This window comes from Nansenia antarctica (assembly GCF_963989245.1).
Source record: "Nansenia antarctica genome assembly, chromosome: 3".
Lineage (NCBI taxonomy): Eukaryota > Metazoa > Chordata > Actinopteri > Argentiniformes > Microstomatidae > Nansenia > Nansenia antarctica.
The window spans coordinates 631296-633795 of NC_137688.1; the positions used below are offsets into that span (position 1 = coordinate 631296).

Sequence of the window (2500 nt, forward strand, 5' to 3'; positions counted from 1 at the left end):
AGTATGTTGTGATGTTCTATCAGCATGTTGATGTTCTATCAGTATGTTGTGATGTTCTATCAGTATGTTGAGATGTTCTATCAGTATGTTGAAACTCCGGTACTGGGTTTGAGGTTTGAGGTGTAGCAACATTCAGGTAAGCATCTTATCTTCTTCAAGACTGTTTCACTAGACCCTGTCACGTGTTGTTTAGTATTGTTCTTGTTGTATGAAAACGGCAAGAAAACATGAAACTCCAGTATTGTAACATGATCAATCACTCAGTCAGTCAATCATGTATTTTGTATAGTGCTTTTTACAAAACACATTTCATTGATTGATTGAATGATTGATTGATTATGTTACAATACTGACGTTTCATGTCTTCTTGCTGTTTGAGGAGAAACAGAGGAGAGACACACACTGGATTCATTCACTGGACTGAGATCTTTATTCACAGTTTTTATGACATCACAGCTGTGACATCACACAGCCATGACATCACAATCATTGTCCCGAAACGGGACAGCTAACGAAACAAGCACCTAGCGTCTGCTAACATGGTCTGGTGGAAAATAAATGTCTACGATAAGTTACTGTTATGTCTGTCTTTGTGTGTGTGTGTGTGTGTGTGTGTGTGTGTGTGTGTGTGTGTGTGTGTGTGTGTGTGTGTGTGTGTGTGGGTAAGACACTGGAGAAACAACCGTCTGAGACTACATTAATGGACGAGAGACAACTCTAGTTGTCGGAGAGTGTTGCACTCTGGGTAATTTCTCTGTGTTTTTGTTTTTATGTCTTTTTTTTGTAAAGCGCATTGTGTTGCATCTGTGTATGAAATGTGTTTTATAAATAAAGTTTGATTCAATTCTACGGAAGCACGGTCTCTTTAGTTCTTCCCCTCTGATATGTGCAGACCCAGAGGAGCCGATAGGAACTGACAGTTTCTATCTGTGATATGTAAAAGTCTACCTGGTCAGTGCGACCGACACCCTATGGGCCAGACTTGAACCACAATGGCGGCCAAACTAGCACCACATGCCAAAGGGCAAAACAGAAAACAGACAAGAGAGACAGAAAAACACTACAGACATGATTATAAAACAAACATTAAGAAACATACATATAAAAATGGTGTACACTTGTCTCTGTGGTGAACTGCACATTAAAACAAAAGTTTTCTAAAAATAACAATATAATATAAATAATATTCAGTAACATTTGGAATATTTGGACAATCTGGCAGATCTGATGACTAGCGTTGTGATTGGGTGACGGGAAGGTGTGGGGGATGGTTTGGGCGATTGTGATTGGGTGGTGAAAGACGTCCTTGTCCAATGGCAGGGGGAGTTGTTGGGGGGGCAGAACGGGGGCAGGGAGGTGAGCAGGGGGGGGGGTCTTCTTATTTATCTGTTGCTTGTTCTCTGAGAATCCCTGTCTTTCTCTCATAGTGTGTGTGTGTGTGTGTGTGTGTGTGTGTGTGTGTGTGTGTGTGTGTGTGTGTGGTGTGTGTGTGTGTGTGTCAGTAGGAGAGCTGGGAGTTCTGTTGACCCTGGAGAAGAGGAGACATGGTCATGTCAGGAGGGGGATGGAGAGAGAGAGAGAGATGGAGAGAGAGAGAGATGGAGAGAGAGAGAGATGGAGAGAGACGGAGAGAGAGAGATGGAGAGAGAGAGAGAGATGGAGAGAGAGAGAGAGAGATGGAGAGAGAGATGGAGAGAGAGAGATGGAGAGAGAGATGGAGAGAGACAGAGCGAGAGATGGAGAGAGAGATGGAGAGATGGAGAGAGAGAGAGAGAGAGAGAGAGACAGAGATGGAGAGAGATGGAGAGAGACAGAGAGAGAGATGGAGAGAGAGAGACAGAGAGATGGAGAGAGAGAGAGACACAGAGAGACAGAGAGAGAGGGGCAGAGAGATGGAGAGAAACAGAGAGAGAGAGACAGAGACAGAGAGAGAGACAGAGAGAGATGGAGAAGACAGAGAGAGACAGAGAGAGAGATGGAGAGACAGAGAGAGAGAGATGGAGAAGACATAGAGAGAGACACAGAGAGAGAGAGAGAGAGACAGAGAGAAACCTATCCAATCCTGTCAGATCTACACTAAGGGCTAGGAGCTAGGAACTAGGGACTAGGGGGTAAGGGCTTGAAGCTAGGGACTAGGGGGTAAGAGCTAGGGGCTAGGGACTAGGAACTAGGGACTAGGGGGTAAGGGCTTGAAGCTAGGGGCTAGGGGCTAGGGGGTAGGGGGCAGCGAAGAGCTTGGGACTGGGCTAGCCAGTAACCTACCTGGTCAGGGGTCAGGGGTCAGGGGTCAGTTCCAGCCTTCCTGGCCACTGTGGAGCAGAGAAGAAGAAGATGGTTAAGGTCAGTACGTAGTAGTTAGATACGGGTTGGTTGATGGTTGGTTAGAGGTTGGTTTACGGTTGGTTAGAGGTTGGTTGATGGTTGGTTAGAGGTTGGTTGATGGTTAGAGGTTGGTTGATGGTTGGAAGAGAGGTTGGTTGATGGTTGGTTGATGGTTGGT

At 45.5% G+C, this 2500-nt stretch overlaps 1 protein-coding gene across 1 annotated transcript in view; it reads right to left on the reverse strand.

Moving 5' to 3' along the window:
* Positions 1–1498: 1498 nt before the first annotated feature.
* The window catches only part of LOC308153188 (prominin-1-A-like), a gene marked incomplete at both ends in the record, with an annotated part of 22980 nt that continues 21978 nt past the window's right edge, over positions 1499–2500 (reverse strand). The window contains one exon of the mRNA XM_080526274.1: positions 1499–1528. Coding sequence (XP_080382400.1) covers positions 1499–1528 — 30 coding nt within the window. The remainder of the gene's footprint in view (positions 1529–2500) is intronic.